This window comes from Cyprinodon tularosa, unplaced genomic scaffold, assembly GCF_016077235.1.
Source record: "Cyprinodon tularosa strain WSP-4 unplaced genomic scaffold, ASM1607723v1 ctg236, whole genome shotgun sequence".
NCBI lineage: Eukaryota > Metazoa > Chordata > Actinopteri > Cyprinodontiformes > Cyprinodontidae > Cyprinodon > Cyprinodon tularosa.
Window position 1 is genome coordinate 662,629 of NW_024038883.1, and position 17,731 is coordinate 680,359.

Consider the following 17,731-nt stretch of genomic DNA (forward strand, 5'->3'; position numbering starts at 1 on the left):
TCAGCTCAGAGCTGCATTCGTGTCACAAACCAGTTTGGCTCCGAGTCAGACTGGAGGGCTGCGCCTGGCAGAGATGAACTCATTACTGAGAGGTTTGAAATAACCGGTCAGACCTGGATCCACAGCAACACTCCCCTCCTGCAGCGCTCCATTAAAACATGGAGACTGGACTCCAGCTGGAACCAGTTTACAGGACTGACTGGCATCGCTGGGCTCCTCAGATTCAGAAGCGAAACAAAGAAAACAAGAAGGACAGAAACCAAGAGGAGGGTAAACAAGCGGCATGGAGGGAGGGGAGGCCTGATGGCTCTCAGGTTTTTCTCTTTGTGTGAGGAAACAATAAACCAGCAGAGGGACGACCTCCACGCTGGTGTTTGGGTTCCTCAAAGTTCTGCTGAAGGTCGGCAGAAACCGCTGCCATTCAACCTGCATCGGTTCTTAACAGGAAACCAGATCTCAGTATCTGTGAAAGGAAAACCGCTGCAGGAATCTGAAGCTCTCCAGGCATCAGCGAGGCCCAACCTGCAGACTGGAATGAGGTTTAATGAAGGTCTGAGGATCAGAGAGGAGAAGAGCAGCAAACAGGAACTGGTTGGTTCCTCCTTTACAGAGCGAGTCCCCAGGACTGAAAACAGGCCCAAACAGGCAGGAGACGCCTCTCTGCTTAGGTCACAGCTACACTTCCACTTCCTGTTTGGATCTAGGTGGCAGCAGCAGTGGGGGGTGAAGTACCGGTACTCAATAGTACTACTGCAGTAAAATTACTGCAAATAAAAGTTACTCAGTCAAACATCTACTAAAGAGAAATACTCTCTATTGAAAGTATGTAAGTACTCACAATTACAAATTAGATATTCTAATATCAGAACATTTCGGTCTAATTTTAAAGAACCTTTAACTTTCAGAAACTTCCTGATGTATTGATGTGTAGAACTACCTGCTATAGATTCTACACCGCCTGGAAAGAACTTCAGCATAGAAATGAGACAAATAAGGGACAGAGATTATGATTCTTTCTTTTTTTTTTTTTTATTAAAAGAAAACAGGAGAGTCTCTTGACAAAAGTGAATCCACAGTCCGCCATCTTGGTACTCCCCACTCTCACGGAGACGCACAGTCAGAATGCCTCCCTGTGCAGCATCTGGATGCTAAAACCAGCAGGTTTCTGGCCTCAGGAAGACGTTCCACTGGTCATTTCCCAGTTAGTGGATGAACTAAGCAATAAATCCATATATATATATATATATATATATATATATATATATATATATATATATATATATATATATATATATATATATATATATATATATATATATATATATATATAATATTGCATGCATTAGCAGACATGTAATATGTAATTCCCCTAACAATGTAATAAAATCCATGTTTATTACATCATCAATTTAGCACTTTTGGCTCATCTGTATTATTCTGCTCCATTAGCACATTCATGTTATTGTGATTAATTTGTATAATATGTTATATTACATGATTTATAGACTTCATAATGACTTTGCAATGTAATGGGCCTAGTCAAAGTAATCTACTGATGCTATGAAACAGCCAGTCTGTTTCAAAGTGATTAATTTATCTTTATTTTAAAAGTCTTCAGTCCCTGAAAGTGAGAACATCATCATTGTTCGATGCTGCAGAGCACAGATTGTTTACATTGAGCCCGGTCTAACTGGGGAGTACCAATATGGCTGCTGGTAGCTTCACTTTAACCTGTTCTACTAATCAGGGAATAAACAGAGATCAGTGGACTTTGACAGAAAGAGGAGGGAGGAACTAAATGTTTTCCAATAATTCAGAGATTCCAGCTCTAATCCAATAATCCAAGATATAATTTCAGATATTTTAATAATTTGTTTTCTTTTTCTCAACATGTGCTAAGTTAAAAAAAAAAGGAAAATAAAAACCGCTGAACTACAGCGCCCTCTGCTGTTCACAGCCAGAGGTCATTAAAAAAAAACATTCAAAATTATCACCTGTAGTCAGAACATTTAGTTTATCTTATTTTATATATTAATTTATTCTATTTAGTCACTATAAAAGTTTTCACTCAGCCTGTTTCCCCTGTAAGGCCTCATAATTCCCCTGTATGAGGAGGTTTGTAGAGCAGACATTCTTTCTCAGGTTTATAACATGTTACTGTTTAACCAAAGTGTCTGTAATTAGTGTAGACTCCATTATTGTAACTAAGGAGGAACGAACGCTGCTCAGATCAGAACAGGGCTGATTACCGAGCAATAAGGACCGAATGATGATTTATTAGTTTATAAGAATGTATAACAGTTGGAACATGTGAAGAGTTGCAGATACAGAGCACCAGGCTCTAATGTTGGAAATGTTCTCAAAAACAAATCAAAAACCTTTTTTTTTATTATTATTATTTCTAAATATTGATGTTTTCAATCCAAATGAGCATAAAATGACTGAGCAGCTGTGTGATCTTTATGGGAGCAGGACTTCTGCAGCTCTGCAGCCACGTTTCCATGAATCCTGGTTAGTTTTCTAGTTTGGGGACAGATTCAGGAAACTGTCAGCTCTGACAGAACAAAGAGTTCTGCTAGTTTAAAAAACTACAATATAAATAATGTAATAACAAAATAACTAATTCATGCTTGATCTGTTTTCCCTTCTCCATAAAACATAAAGCCAAACCTGACCCTGAGAACTGTTTATATGTCAGAACAGATTATAGAACTTCCACTGATAGAAGCTGCTGTTTCCTGTAACTGTGTAGCAAAGTAACCAGATTTTTAACTGAAGGAAAAGTAGTGATACTTCACAACAATATTACCAAAGTTAAAGCCAGAAGAGCAGTGCAGTAAAAATACTCCTTAAGGTTTCCTGCAGGTGAAGATTCTGTCATCCAGGTTATATTCATTCCAAAAAAGACATTTTGAATTGAAAAATCTTCCTGGATGGGAAGAGAAACGTCTTCAATCTTTGGAACAAAGTTCAGTGGATTGATTTTAACTTTTTTGGAAATACTCCTTTTTTTCCCCAAACCTTTTACTCGAATATTGCCGAGTAAGTGTGTCGGAATCGGTCGTATTCGCCTTCATTGTGAAAGAAGCTTAAATTCTTGTTTGACTTTGCTTAAAAATCCTCTCAAGGCTTCAGTTTTTCTAGCCGCTGCTTCGTCTTTTCAGCAGTTTTTCCTTCAACTAAACTTTCCACGAACAGAACGGATTTCCAAATCCCTCAGAACTTGATCTCCACAGAACTGTGCCAGTTCTAGATGTTCTGGATCTCTAGTGTTGAGGATTGTGACGCTCTGCCTCCAGCTGCAGCTCATCTCTTTAGGATCTGCTCCGTATCCTGGAAGGGGCTTTCAGTCCGATCAGGACCAGTTAAACGGTGGAGGAAGAAAACGATCCCCGATTTGTTGCCTCCATTGTGTAAAAGCACAACAGGAGAGAACGCTTAACGATTATTAACCACTCAGAACAGTTTCTCTGCTCTACGCCATGAAGAAAGGTCAAAGTTTACCTCATCTCAGCAACTTGGGCATCATGCAGCAGCAGCCATTTAAAATGGCTCCTCCCAGTAAAACGCCAGCTGAATGGCAGCCAACTTCCCTGCAACTCCCAGCAGAATCCCCTTCAACTTCCAGCCCTCTTGCACATTATTTTACTCTGACTTTATCCCTTCACTGAATTACAGCATCTGACCAGCAGATGGCGCCTCTCTTTAGATCTTAATGTCCATAAATCATCACAGAAAGAATATTTTAGTGAAAATATTGATGTTTAGATGGGAATGGATGGAGATCAGCCAAGGAAAGCGGAGAATAAGGACCCCCCCCACACACACAGTGAAACCTTGTTTTAAGGCTCAGATGACATTTTCACATTTTATCTGAAGCTAAACAAGGTTTTTATTCACTGAGACTCAAACATCAAAGTTAATAAAAACTGAAATGAATCAGCATCAAACTTCCATCTAGTCTGAAATCTATAACCTTTTAAATATTCTGATTTATCTCATTAAACTGAGAAGATTCACTTTCATTGGATCATTTTTATCTTATTTATATCAGAACAAGTTGTTAATCTTTATTTTATAGGAAGGAGAAGAATGATTAAATTATTTCTCACTTCTTTAAGACATAATCGATGTAATTCTATTATTTATTAAAGGTGTTAAAAGCACTTTAGGTCTGCTGCTCTGAATCAAGCCACCTGAAAGATGGTGCCTTTGAAAAAGGGTTGGATTTTATTTACAGCGATTTCAACAGAGTTACAATATAAATGAGGTCTGAACGCCGCAGCAGGAGGGAAGATGGCGGTCGCTGCGGATGGTTTCCTCCCGCGGCCTCTTCTTCTTCTCCTCATCCTCCCTGGACTGGGTTCTGCTGCTCAGTGACTCTCACCTTTCTTCCCGACGACCTGCAGGGGGAAAAGGTGACTGATGAGGCAGACGCTCCAAACGCCCGGATGACGGGCCGGCGGCGGCGCTTCCTTACCCTCTTGAAGTCGTTCATGTTAGTGGCCTGAACCGGGGTGCCGATGAACGTCAGGTAGTTGATCTTTGTCGTCTCCTCCTCTCCCTGGTTTGACTTGACAAACAACTAGAGAAGAGAGGAAGAGGAGGGGGGGCTCGGTTAGACGCTGGATGATGATGATGATGGTGGGTGTTTCTTTGATGCAGAGAAAGACGTCTTTCTACAGACATCATCATTCACGGCTGATCATAACCCTTCCTCACCTCTGCTGAGCCCATATGCCTCCAGCTGGCCTGTTTAGTTATTGCAGCTCTATGCTAACTGAATTCTTTTCTCTATCAACTTTGGTCGCTTCTCTTTACCGCCTCATATAGAGCAGAGGTCGGGCTTGTCGCTACCCGATCCGTCCTGCATCATCAGCTCATCTGCGCCTCCAGATATTCATCCCGGTTGCCCTCGATTTTTATTCCGTTAAAAAGACCTAAATGATGTTTTTTCCTCCCCGAAAATAGTAAATGTACTAAACTATAATGTGTTAAAGGTTAATAATGTATTTCCTGAGAATATAAAGCCTTAAAATCTCTTTTATCTTCTGTTCCTGATCTGTAGAGGAAATGGGATGCTACGCTACGTCCAGGAGCTAACTTTATCAGCTGTGGATTTAAACATAAATCTTGTCTTTTTGAGTTTTATGTTTTCCTTCCATGTTTACATTATGCTTTATAGTGCGTGATATAAACATGGTTTAATGAGATTTACAGCTCTGATCGTGTCCCATGATGACATCAGAGAAGCTGTTAAACTGAGAAAATGGAAAAAGCATCAAAATTGTCTCAGAAAAGTCATAAAACATTTTATAAAGATGTGTTTTAGCATTATTTAGAGAGTAAAGGATAGAAATAAGTAATTTTTAAACCATAACTACATTTTTTATGAAAACCTGGCTGTATATCTGTTTGTGCAGGACGGATCGGGTAGCGACGCGGAAACTCTAACTGCTCAAAGAGCCGTTTCGGACGAAAAAACAAAAAATAAAAATAAATCTGTCTGGAGCTGCAAAAATGGGAAAGTCTTCTCTGAGAGTAGCTCTAAGTGTGTTAGCCCACTATAAAAAATGACTACGTGGGCTTAAATATAAAATAATCATTCATGATTCAAGGTTGATCCTGGAACAAATGTCACACGGCAGCATGAGGTGAGGTGATCTCCTCTAATTTATCCAGAACTTCTGCAATCTGTCTTTTTCTCTCCCTCCCAGCTGGTGGCGTCCTGCAGATTTAGCCGTCCCTGGAAAAGCCTTTCCTAATTTATCTTTTTATTATTTGATAACTTCTCCTTCCAAAGCAAACATGCAGACAATCGTTCCTCATTAGTAATGAAAGCAAACGATTCGCTCCATCCTTCTCTGAATCCTCTGTTCTCATCAACTATCTTCCTTTTTCCCCCTTTGGCCTCCACGGCCTGAGACACGCCCACCGCTTTGTTTACATCAGCCACCTGCCCGGCGCCGCGCTGAAACCTGCTGCAGGCTCTGACCTCTGACCTCTATGGCTGTGACGCAAGCTTTCGTTAAAGGAAACGTTTGCATTTATTTATTATACAAATGTTTACAGCATTGTGGAAACATAATAAATCTTTGTTTGACCTCCAGCACACCATATTAAAATAGACAAAAAAATCATAAATTTTCATAAACTCAAACATTTTCAAAATGTCAGAAATAGCGTTTAGTTCCAGGTTTTATCCAGCAGCCCAACAAAGCCTGGTTTTAGTTTAGAAAACATGCAAATAGAAACGGATGAACGGGTCCCCCCCTTTGGAATGGGGGTCGTTTGGCTTCTTTGTTAGCCTGCAATGCCCCATACCTGTCTATGTCTCTGAAAGGGGGTCGTTAGAGGGAATAGTTGGCCTGGATGAACAGGTGAGGTCTTCTTCTCACCAAACAAAAGGCTTTGTTGGGCTGCTGGATAAAACCTGGAACTAAACGCTATTTCTGACATTTTGAATTAAAAATCTTCCTGGATGGAAGAGAAACGTCTTCAAACTTGGAAACAAAGTCCAGTGGATTGTTTTGAACTTTTTTGGAATAACTGATCTGGATGAATGAGAATCTTCAGCAGCATCTTCTCATGGTGTAAAACCAACATCTGATCCTTCCATTAGGATTCTCTACTATGAGGAATATGTTCCTAACAGAGCACTTCGCTCTCAATCTGCAGGTTTACTAGTGGTTCCTAGAATTTTTTAAAGTAGAATGGGAGGCAGATCTTTTAGTTATCAGTCACTCTGTCTACTTTTAGTTATGCTGCTATAGGCTAAGGCTGCTGGAAGACATAGGGACCACTTTTCCTCTCTCTGATTCTTTCCCCTGCTGCTCTCAATATCTGTATTTTCTGCTGACATTTGTTTTCCGTCTTTCTTTCAGGTTTCCCGGAGTAATCTATTCACGTTTAAAGGTCCTCACCGTTACACTCTGGACATTTTGAAACTTGACGTAGCGTAGAGGAATCAGACCGTCGTCTTTGTAGTCTTCCTCAGACAGCTCCAGGGTCTGGGTGGCTTCACTCCGCTCAGCGTCGTCGAAGCCCATCGACCGAGGAAGGTTGATGAAGATCTTCATCTCCTTTGGGGCCTGAGCTGAGGAGGAAACATGCGGAAGAAGGTGAATTCCTGGATTTTAAAGGCCTCGCTTCTGCAGGAAAGAAGAAAACTCACCTAAATCTGAACACTGGAGCTTCATGGAGAACAGCTTGACAGGCTGGTTGAAGGCCATGGTTATCAACAGCTTGAGGAGGAAACACTGAGTTAAAAGAGGGAGAACCAAGCGGAAGAAAAGTTCTCTCACTCTGACGTTTCACCTGTTCGTCGCAGTCAGACTCCAGGTAAGACGAGTCTTTGATGAGGCAGTTGTCGAAGCCGCAGTCGTCGCTCTCGTTGAGGCACTCGCAGCCGGCTTTGTTGACGAAAGGCATGAGGTCCATCTGACCGACACAGACAAACGGATCGAATCACATGAGGTTCTATTCCGTCTCCAAGCTTTGGGTTTATGTTTGACTCCTGGTTCAACATCACTACCTGAAGAAGTTCTTAACCATTAGGATGTGTAAACATTCATTATCTGACGTCACCAAAGATCCAAAAACATGAAATATGGTTTTGATGAGTTGAACTGGGACTGTTTAAAGGAAAAGTCTGAAAGTCCTTTAAAGGCACACTATGCAACATTTTTCAGTTAATTAATGTGTTCCATAACGTTTTGGATGATTAAATGAGTCATTTCAGGTTGAACAAAGGTATTCTCGGCCGCCCTGGTGGTCTGTGGGGGAAATACCGTACTTGCAATTGCAGGAGCACCGACCCGCACCCACAGGCTCAGAAGTCTCGTGAGAGTCAGTCTTGCTTTACGGCGAGAACTGCTACACGCCCCCAGTTAAAAGCATGCTCGTTGCTAGCGCAGTGGCGATCAATAAATCCAGAAAGACAGTATTTAAAATCATGTCATCTTATCTTCAACAAACTGGACTAAACCTAAGGATTTAAGGAAACATAAATAAGATCAAGTAGGTGGCGATAATGCTCCATTTGGTTGCAAGTCGCCAGTAAAACAAGAAGAAGAAGAAGAAGAAGACAGTGGCGATCTTTGTGCAGTTATGCTACGTTCACGCAGCAAAAGCAGCAAAATGGCGTCTGCTGCTTCCTTTTTGCTGCTTGTACCAGTTAGTTCTGACGCGCGGCTGAAGCAGCTTTGCTGCTCTGGCTGCGCGGTGCAAAAGTGTGTCTGACGCGCGGTGGGCGGAGCTTCACTATCCTTTCTCTGCCTTGCAGCTATATTTGCTGTGATCATTTGGAATAAAGTAGTTTTAATATGTTTTTAAGTGAGAAAATACACCTGAAAACGTAATCAGTGCCGTCAGTTCATCCAGATTATTATCCTGCCTTCCAATATTATTTCTGTCGGAGCGCTCAGACCCCCACATACCAGCGGTGCGCCGACAGTTGGAATCCCTTCATCAGCAGCCTCTGGCCGGGTCGCCTCCTCGCGGTTCACGGCGGCAGCTGGTAGGTGTTTTTCATCTAAATAATCCGATCTGCAGGCAGCAGGATAATAAAAGCCAACATATTCTGCATTTTAAGTTAATTTAGGCGTCAATAAACTGTTTAAGAGGAGTGATCATAGCGCTCTGATCATCAGCGCTGTGTCTCTCTCCCAGCCAGCTCCCAGATCAGCTTCTCTTATGGCGGTGCGTCGAGCAGCAAAAATTCAATTTTTCCATCTCGAGCAGCAGCGCGTCAGATGCTTAGTCATTCGTTGTGTTCGCCTGTCTGCTAAGCTCAAAACAACCGCGCCTGGCTTGACGGAGAAACCAGGAGAACAGCTGAGCATATTTACGACAGTGCACTTTTACTTTCGCCCTCTGGGGGGAGCCTCGCTGGAAAATCAACACTGGTTGCATAGTGTACCTTTAAGTTTATAATCATTGGAGCATGCTTCAGCGGCGCAGTGGTTAGCACCAACGACCCATTTTTAGCCTTAGTCCTCGACGTGGCCGACCCGGGTTCGAATCCAACCTGCGGTCCTTTGCCGCATGTCTCTCATTCCTGTCAGCCTACCGTCCGAAAAAATGGGCCACAAGTGGCATAAAAGTAATGAAATGATTCCATCCTGTTCAATAAATGATCAGTGTTTTTAATTCAGAGTAATTTTCATGTGAATGTGCTTTACTGGAGGCATCCATGTTTGCAAACGTATTAGTTTTAGGTATAAATAACAAACTATTGATTATTCCTGCTGATCAGACTTTTCCTTTAAGGCTCAGATTACATTTTCACATTTTATCTGAAGCTAAAGCTAGACTCAAACATCAAAGTAAATAAAGTAAAACGAATCAACATCAATCTTCCATTAAATCTGAAATCAATAAGCCTTTTAAATATTCTGATTAACCTCATTAAACTGAGAAAATTCACTTTTATCTTATTTATAATCGGAGGAAATCGTTTATCTTTATTTTATAGGAAGGAGAGGTCTGATTCAATTATTTCTCACTTCTTTATACCCCCCCCCTTTTTTTAAGACATAATCGATAATCAATAGATATAATGTAATGATATAATTTATTAAACAAGTTAAGAGCACTTTAAGTTTGAACTTCTTTCCTTCATCTGCTAGTTTTAGGTTTAAATAATAAATTGATTATTCATTGCTGACCAGACTTTTCCTTCAAAGAAAATATTCATGAAATCAATGATTCCTCTTCGGTCTCACATTGTGACACATTTCATATTAAGATTCCAGCTTCTCTCGGTCTCCCAGCAACCAGCACAGCTGGGCCATGGCGCAATCTGGAGGCGAGTGTTTGAACTCACGTATCCCTTGGGAATGTCGGAGTCCTCACTGTTTCCCGGGTCGTTCTCTGTGTGCTGTTTGATCTTCTCCTCCAGGCCCGCGGCGTCTGCTCCCTGATACTGATCCACCCGAACCCGGTTCCTGAAGAACAGGAAGCTGGGCGTCGCTGAGATGTTGTTGGCCGCCGCGGTTCCCTAGAGAAGAAAAACAAGAACCAATCAGTTCCTGTTGCTGCGCTTCAGTCTGTGGAGCCTCAGGGGGGACTTTAGCCTGATCGATCAGTTCCTAAACCACTTTAGCTTTCTGCACCATGTTGGAGCTTGGCCTGTTTTCCAGTGTAGTCCTGTTTCTCTGACTGTGACTAACTGGATGTGCTCTCTTCATCCTCTGACATGGGAGCTGGCTCGGAGCTCGTCTGCCTGGCTGTGTGTTTCCTGGACGGGGCCGCCTGTGGAGCTGGTTGACAGTTGCCTTTTGTATCTATGCTTCTTTTTCTATGTCTGCTTCTGTCTCCTTGAACCCCAGTGGGCCTCAGCAGATGGCCGCTCACACTGAGCCTGGTTCTGCTGGAGGTTTCTTCCTGTTCAAAGGGAGTTTTTCCTCTCCACTGTCGCTACAAGCATGCTTAGTGTGAGGGATTGCTGAAGAGTCAACGAGTCGATGCAATCAGCTGGTTTTCCTTAGATAGAAAACTTTGAATCAATCTGACTGGATGATCTGGTGAACTGGAAAGTGACCTGAGATGACATGATGTGAATTGGAGCTATAGAAATACACTGAATAGAATAGAATTGTGAATCACTGTTCTGTTGAAATTTCCAGTTATCCTAAATTTCCTAAATCTGACTAAATGTCTCTAACGGATGAAAAGAAACGGTTCAGGGACGATCAGGAAGCCGCCAACGTGAAGAAAGCTGCTAGAACCTCGGCGCTGCCATCCAGGGTGAAGCAGGTTTTACATCTTCATCATTCTGGCTCCAACACACCTTCATCATCACAGAAACGTGCATCTATCTACATGGACGAGAAAAATGTCTTCTAGAGAAAAGATCCACGGCCAGATGAGGTAAAGATGGAGAACATGTTGGTGGCAGTGTCATGCTCTGGGCCTGTTTGGTTCCTAATAATACTAATCAACCTGAATAGTTGGAAGATGGTTACAGTTGGCTGATCCAACAGGAAAACTAGCCCAAACAGGCGTCCCAACTGGTTTTATAAAGTTAGGCCCCCTGTCCCACCTTGCAGATTTATCCAGCGTCTGCCTGACGTCCCAGAATCTCCTAAAACTAAACAAAATGTCAGTGCTGTAGGTATATTTGAGGCTCTTTGGATGAGAGAAACTCCACATCACGTTCAAACTGACTGCTGCAGACGGCAGCTTCTAGCACCACAGAACCAGAAATAAAAGAATAAACAATGAGAGTGAAGGATTTACCTGGCAGACATGAACGTCCACCTCCAGGAAGACCACCTGAGGATATTTGTTGCTGAACATGTTGAAAGCTGGAGCTATTCTGATGCAGGGCCGACAGCTGCAGAAAGAAGGGAGAAAATCAGGGTAAAACCTCCTCTGCTTAACGCTGATGTCATAAAATGAGCCAAATTCAGACCTTTCTTCACCTCTGATCTGATCTAATCCCAAACGAGCTGTTTGGATGTAGATCATAGGCTATAAATGTCAGATTTTAACATATTTTTATGGTTTAAGGAGCGGCCACAGCAGAGTTCAGGCAGGTGGCTGACGTAGCAATCTTCAGTCCAGTCTGAACCCTTTTCTCATAAACATCCAAGCCTCAGTAACTTTTACAAAAACACGATTAATTCTAGCATAAGTAGATGGAATTATGTTTTACGGTCTAACAAAACTGGGGCTGATTTTGTTTGTGATATTTCCATAAAAGTTGAAAACCCATATCTACAAGAAGCACGGTGGTGGCCGCGTCATGCATTGGTTCTCTAAAGGGCTGGTTATCCTCCGGCAGCAGTGTGTCGCAGGTGTCTTTGATTTATGCTAAATATTGAAGCGTGGTCTGCGCTGTTCTTCCACGCCACAACGCCAGAGGGCCAATCAGGAACTAGCTAGGATTATGGGTGTCCGTGTGTCAGTTTGATGAGCTTGTTCGCCGTCTACAACCCCTCATCCAACGCCAGACGACACACAGTTCACCCCGGTGAGTGTTCCCCAAAGACCGGCCGTGGGGCTGCGTGTTTTGGCTTCTGGTGCAAACCAACAGACCGTCGCTCAGAGCTACAAACTAGCGTCCTGCACGGCGTCTGGGATAGAGTCTGAGGTGTGCCAGGCGCTGTGGGCGGAGCTACAGCCAGAGTTCCTGCCATTAGGCACCAATCAGGAAATATAGTGTAGAGCGGATGTAGAACTGATCAATCAGAAAGGCATATCTGATATTAACTGCTACAAACACGCAGACGACCTGGTTTCTGAGCATAAAGCCATAAAGAACAAGAACAATCCAAACAAATTGACAGAAATTGGTAAATATGATCAGATCTCTAACCAGGATGGAGCAGAGCAATAAGCTGAACTGGTGCTTAAATAATATCAATTCAAGGTGGAATATTTCTAAACGCTCATTATTTTTAGTGTTGAGCCGACTCCATTTTTGGCCCCGATACCTGGCTGGTCAGTATCGGCCCGTACCGATACCACCTGTTTGAAATTGGTGTGTCTATGAAGAACTGCAGACTACTGGGATATAAAATAATCACCATCATGGTTTCAAGCTGCTGCCTTCCTTTGTGAAGCAGGAAAAAGACTAAAATAAAGTGAATCAGTAGAACTTTTTATTTCCTCCCTGGAATGGGCGACAATAGTTGAAGAAACTTTAGCCTCTCAGAATGATATCGGTGCCCTATTGGTTGGTAACCCGCGATACCGATACCAGGTTAGTGCTGGATCGGGGCCCCGCCCGATACTGGCATCGGTATCGGTTCAATACTAATTATTTTGTAATATTATAATGGCAGTTTCATTTCCCAGCTGAGTCTCAGAGGCTTTAGCTCACTTGAAGTGTGGAAAAGTTTAGAAGTTATTAATCAAAGCGGGAATCTTTGATCGTTTTAAAGAGACTGGTTGAACTTTTCTATCGACTGTTTGTTTTACAGCTTTTATCAACATATTATTACATATTAAATAAGGTCTTTGGTAACAGCAGCGCTGCACTTCAGCAGCTAACTTACTGTAATAGTGCACAGTCATGGTAAGCAGCACAGCTAGTTAGCTACTAGCAGCTAACAGCAGCATTGGTCAAAGAACATCTAATTAGATCTACTACAGCAGCCATATCATTTAGTTCTTTCAATCTGTTACATCCGGGTCTTTATGGTTCCCAGAACCGGCAGACAGGTCCCGGTTAGCAGCTCCCAGTGGGGGTGTGTGGGGATCCTTACCCGGCCATTGTGAACTTCACCACGGCTAGCCTGGAGCCGGCGGCCGCTAACTCCGGCTGGAAGTCCGGGTCGCTGCTGATCACTTTAACACCAACCATGGTTCGGTTCTGGACTAAAGTCCGACCCTGATCCTCCTGGAGATGTTCGGAGCAGGAAACCAGAAGGTGCGGTCGGTTTATGAGGTTTGTTTTTAGCTTTCTGCCAGAAAATTAGCTTAGCGCACAGCAAGGCACAGCGCCGTCCGGAATGGAGACCCCTGATTGGCCAATTCCTGACAGGAAAGGCGTGTCTTTCTTCTTCTTCTTCTTCTTCTTATGAGATTTTATGTATGGCGGTTGGCAGACTTGTGAATTGTGCATTACCGCCACCAACTGATATGGAGTAAAGCAAGAAAACAGGAAACGATTCATCCCCCCCCCCCCCAAAAAAAAAACAAAAAAAAACCTGTGTAACTTAAACCAACATAATACTAAATCACATTTGCCCATATAATTTTAATTTACTCTAGGTCATCGTAATTCTGCCAGTTTCTGATGGTCCCATCGGTCCTCCCATCATGCTTCCAACCATCTCCCAGTTCAAATCTTTAATGTCCAGATATTTTTCTGCAGCCTTCACTATTATTTTGATTTTTTCAGTTTTTTTTTGTTGTCTGTGCAGTACAATTAATCACTTCTACCATGAAAAGAACAAAATTTGTCTTTTTAACAATTAGTGAGTCTTCATCAATTTTTGGAGATTTCTCTAGAGATTTGGAATTTGCCGTGTGTTGAACTGTAGGTTTGGGTTTTTCTGACTGAGATGGGATCCTTTTTGCAGCTTCAGCGTAGGTTATTCCGAGCTCAAATTTCATTTTTTTAATTTCCTCAGACCTTTTGCTTGCTTCACAGCCGCGATAAGCAGCAGTATGTTCTCCACCACAATTCAAGCTTTTTATTTTAGCTTCTTTTCCACATTTTCCGTACTCATGTTCTCCTGCACACCTTCCACACCTCTGTTTCCCTTTACAAACTGCTGCAATGTGACCGAATTTTTGGCATTTGAAACATCTCAATGGTGGAGGATTGTAGATTTTGACATTATAGCTTATGTAACCGATGAATACTTTGCTTGGTAATTGCTCTTCTTCGAATTTAATTAACACCGATAAACTGTTAGATCTTTCTCCGTTTCTTGTTGTTTTTAACCGTTTTACTTCTTTTACTTTTGCACCGCTTATGTTTTCCAGAATCTCTTTTTCAGAAATTTTTAGAGGAACTCCTCCAATGACTCCCCTGCTGATCTTTTTGTTCTCCAATAAGCTGCACTGAACTCTTATCCCGTCAATTTTGTTGATCCGTATTGTTTTGCCTTGCTGGGCGCTGTCTCTGCAGTTAATTAGCAGGTCTCCACTGTACAGAATTCTGGCACCTCTGACTTCTCCGACAAGTTTATTGATGGTTTTTGTTAAGTGAACCGGATTCCAATTTGTAAAAGAGTCTGCCTGATTAACGACTTTGAATATGACTTTGAATTCATTTTGTTGTGCTGTGGAATGTATGGAATGATCATCACTGGATTGTTCTGAACTAGATTCCCCTTTAACTGATCTCTGTTTTTTCCGCTTTTTCTCATTTTTTGATGTTGCTATCTTCCAACCTTCATTGTCACTATTTCCCTCTTCCATCCCACAAGAATCGCTTCCTGTTTCCTCACTACTCACGGCCCAGGACATCTCTCCACAAGCAGCTTCAAAACACGCGCCATGCACCACCGGCCTGGTTCCGTGGTTGTCTACTGTTCCTAAGCAGGCGTGTCTTTCTTCTTCTTTGGTTCCTCAAAACTTGTTTACCGCCCCCAAGTGGAAAACGAGCAAATTACGTTTAATAACGTTCCAAGAAAAAAAAAAATATATATATATAGTTTGAATCTATCTGCTTTTTACGGAGGAGGATTAGGGCCACTGGAAAAAAAAAAAAAAAGTTTACTGATTTTAAAATTTGATTTCAGTTTAGTATGGGACTTTCTCAGAATTCTGACTTTTTTTATTGTCAGAATTCAGTCAGAATTTTGAGAAAAAAGTCAGAATTCTGAGAAAAAAGTCAGTATTCTGAGATTAAAGTCAGACTTCTGAGAAAATAAAGTCAGAATTCTGACTTTTTTCCCATAGTAAACTGAAATAAACGTTAAAAATCAGTTAACTTTTTTTTTTCCCCCAGTGGCCCTAATCCTCTTCCGTAGATTTTATTCCATTGTTGTTTTGAAAATCAGTTGTCATCCCCAAACTCGTGCATAAAATATTTTTACAACATTTCAGTTTATTTTAATATGAAACTTGAATTGGCTAAAAAAGATAAACAATTGAAGCCCCCCCCCAAAAAAATAAATAAATGTGTGGTTCCTTTTAATAATTCAATCATGAAAAGCGAGAATTTCTTTTTATTCATTTTTTGTCAATAATTTATTTGTTTGTTCATTTCAGGCAATTATTGAAACCTACAAGTGAATACCAGTTCATCAATTTAAAGTTTTTGAGTCATTTTATTAATAACAAAAAAAAAAAAAAAAACAGACCATATATTTATATACCGGTATATAAATTTCAGTTCCTGAGGGCCACTATCCTGCAACCTTTAGAGGTGTCCTTGGTGCAACATACCTGAATCAAGTAATTAGATGATTAAGAAAGTACAGAAACTGGCAGCATACTGAGGAGGCGATTCAGCTATTTCATTTAGGAGTGTTTGACAAGAACAAATCTAAAAGCTGCAGGATAGCAGCCATCAGCAACTGGAAATGTCCACCTCTGTTCTAGATCCTTCTCTGATCTTTGTTGCATCTTCTCCTGGATGGACTGCAGGGGGCATCCATTAAGGGGGGGTAAGTCATACTCAGACTGTGTGCAGGTTGTTTATTTTTTAGCTGCTCTCTGGCTGCAGGCTGTGAATGGCAGGTGTGGCTCCACAGGTGTTTGGCATTTACTCCTAACCAGTGGGGCCTCTTTAGGAGCTGGGACCAGGAAGGAGGCGAACAAAAATTAAAGAACGAAGGGCAGAAACGATGGGATAGAAAGAGAGAGTTTTATACTATCAAAAAAGTCATTTGGAGGAAACAAAAAATGGAAGAAGGTTATTAACAAAGTTAAATTCACAGTGTAAAAACATAATACAGGAAAATGGAATTATTGTGAGAAAAATGAAACAATAGAAATGTTATATTAGATTGTCAAAAGTATCAAATATAAAGAAATTACACAAGAAAAGAATTTGAGAAAATTAAGGAAACGTTTGATATAACTGATATATTGAAAAGAAATTCAGGAAGCGAACAGATATACATGGTTCTAAGATTTTTAAAAAGGACCAAATTGTTTAAAAGAATTTCATTTTATTTCAAGATTTTATTTAAAGATGAATCCATTACTTTCCACATTCTGTACTAGTCGTTGGTGGTGATGCACAAATAAAGTGGTTTGCCAACTGCCAAACAAACACAAGAAGAAGAAGATTCCAGAAGAAAAGTTAAAGTCGTAGGGAAATCATATTTAACTGTCAAATCATTCTGGCTTAAACATGTATAATAAATATAATCTTTATCAGACCATATTGTCCCAAAAGTTAGAACATCTCTATCTTTAAAAAAATCCTGTCTTAAAATCAGTTTCTTTTTTTTTTCAGTTATCTTCTGCAGGCCAGTTAGTTCTACGTCAGCCTGAACACCTAAATTCGGCCAATCATATATCAACGGTTATCTGTCAATCAAATGTTTTCGGTCATAGCATCTTGATTCATATGTCGCAGCTAATATACGCAACGGTTGAAACCAGAATCCTTTCCTTTCCCATTGAGTTGCGTCCCAGTGTTCACGGGGATGGACGTCTGTGTCTTCGGCAGGCGTAGAGCTAACAGAACTGGCAGCGTTGCGAGGCAAGGGCTCAAACATGTACGGCTGGAAGCCTTCTACACCAAACCAAGCTTCTGCCGCCCTGGCGTCCTCTTCCACAACATCTTCGTCCCCGCTTTCCTCCTCTAAATAAAAAATGGATGACGGAGGAGACTCATCCACGACCTCCGACACTAAACTCTCCTCCTCTTGCATGTTTCCGCTGTCCATAGCGTTCCTTGACAGCGTCGTTTCTAAGTCACCAATTTAGTGCTACTTGGTCCCAATGGAATTTCCCATTGGGAACCTGCTAGCACTAAGTTGCTAACTGGTTAGCAAGATGCTAACAAACTGGCCACAACCAGACATGCTTGAGCACCTTCTGTCACAACAATCCCGCCGCCTAGCTAAACGACCAATCACATTCACTAAATTAACTCGTGTAAAGTCGGCGGGTCCACCCTGGACAGGTCTCCAGTCCATCGCAGGGCAACACAGAGACAAACAACCATTCACACTCAAACCTAAGGAGATTTTAGAGAAGCCAATTAAGCTAAGCAGTCATGGTTTTGGACAGTGGGAGGAAGCCGGAGTACCCGGAGAGAACCCACACATGCTCAGGGAGAACACGCTAATTTCATGCAGAAAGACCCCGG

General features: G+C 41.6%; 1 protein-coding gene across 1 annotated transcript; it reads right to left on the reverse strand.

Annotated features, from left to right (window-relative positions):
• Positions 1-4,207: 4,207 nt before the first annotated feature.
• Positions 4,208-13,493, reverse strand: txnl1 (thioredoxin-like 1). Its single transcript, XM_038287181.1, has 8 exons — positions 13,215-13,493; positions 11,242-11,338; positions 9,827-10,000; positions 7,318-7,440; positions 7,175-7,244; positions 6,924-7,096; positions 4,481-4,585; positions 4,208-4,403 (listed from the first exon to the last, which is right to left on the reverse strand). The coding sequence occupies exons 1-8, from the start codon at positions 13,310-13,312 to the stop codon at positions 4,374-4,376; spliced, it is 870 nt and encodes a 289-aa protein (XP_038143109.1). The 5' UTR covers positions 13,313-13,493; the 3' UTR covers positions 4,208-4,373.
• Positions 13,494-17,731: the final 4,238 nt, after the last annotated feature.

What these genes read in the sequence shown, in the direction of transcription:
- txnl1 (XM_038287181.1), bottom strand. Translation starts at nt 13,312, where the DNA reads ATGGTTGGTGTTAAAGTGATCAGCAGCGACCCGGACTTCCAGCCGGAG. An exon ending in GCTCCAGTGTTCAGATTTAG is followed by an intron (nt 7,097 to 7,174) that starts GTGAGTTTTCTT and finishes TTTCCTCCTCAG; the next exon opens with CTCAGGCCCCAAAGGAGATG. An exon ending in ACATGAACGACTTCAAGAGG is followed by an intron (nt 4,404 to 4,480) that starts GTAAGGAAGCGC and finishes TTCCCCCTGCAG; the next exon opens with GTCGTCGGGAAGAAAGGTGA.